Below are 648 nucleotides of genomic sequence, written 5' to 3'. Positions count from 1 at the left end.
GGCTGTTTTTCCAACCGAGACTCCCGGAAAGCCCCGCTCCGGCCTCCCTTCCCTCCATCCCCCCCATCCCCTCTCTCCCCAGGGCCATGGAGAAGGGAGCCAGCACTTCGGCCAGCAGGTCGGTGGTCTCGACCTCCACGGCCACCTTCAAGGAGGAGCTGCTGTGCCCCATCTGCTACGAGCCTTTCCAAGAAGCCGTGACGCTTTGCTGCGGCCACAACTTCTGCAAGGGTTGCGTGATCCGTTCCTGGGAGCACCGGCAGCACGTGTGCCCCGTCTGCAAGGAGACCTCCTCGTTCGACGACCTTCGCGTCAACCACACGCTCAACAACCTGGTGGAGATGATCCTTAACGAGGAAAGGAAGCGTAAGGACCAGGCGTCCACCCTCTGTCCCCTGCATCACGAAGAAGCCAAACTCTTCTGCCTGGAGGACAAGGAGCTGACCTGCTTCGGCTGCCAGGGCTCCAAGCAGCACGAAGGGCACAAGATGCGGCCGGTGCAGGAGGCGGCAGAGGATTTCAGGGTGAGGGATGCTCCAGGGAGGGTGGGGGGACACCGACGGCACGGAGGGGCACCCCGCCATCCGGAGGGGTGCAGCCCACGCACGCCCTGGCACAAACTTGCCAGCGCACGGCTTTGGCTCGTGT

The 648-nt window shown here is 63.9% G+C and overlaps 1 protein-coding gene across 1 annotated transcript in view; it reads left to right on the top strand.

The window, feature by feature from the left end:
- Window positions 1-77: 77 nt before the first annotated feature.
- LOC104165632 (tripartite motif-containing protein 35-like) overlaps window positions 78-648 on the top strand; it is a 3,925-nt gene continuing 3,354 nt past the window's right edge. Inside the window, 1 exon segment of the mRNA XM_009705305.1 lies at window positions 78-524. Within this exon segment, the coding sequence (XP_009703607.1) occupies window positions 87-524 (438 nt within the window). The 5' untranslated portion in view covers window positions 78-86.

The sequence above is a fragment of the Cariama cristata genome, unplaced genomic scaffold (genome assembly GCF_000690535.1).
Source record: "Cariama cristata isolate BGI_N322 unplaced genomic scaffold, ASM69053v1 scaffold25578, whole genome shotgun sequence".
In the NCBI taxonomy this organism is placed as follows: Eukaryota; Metazoa; Chordata; class Aves; order Cariamiformes; family Cariamidae; genus Cariama; species Cariama cristata.
The sequence above is the reverse complement of the archived record's forward strand: the minus strand, read 5'-3'. Positions and strand labels throughout refer to the sequence as shown.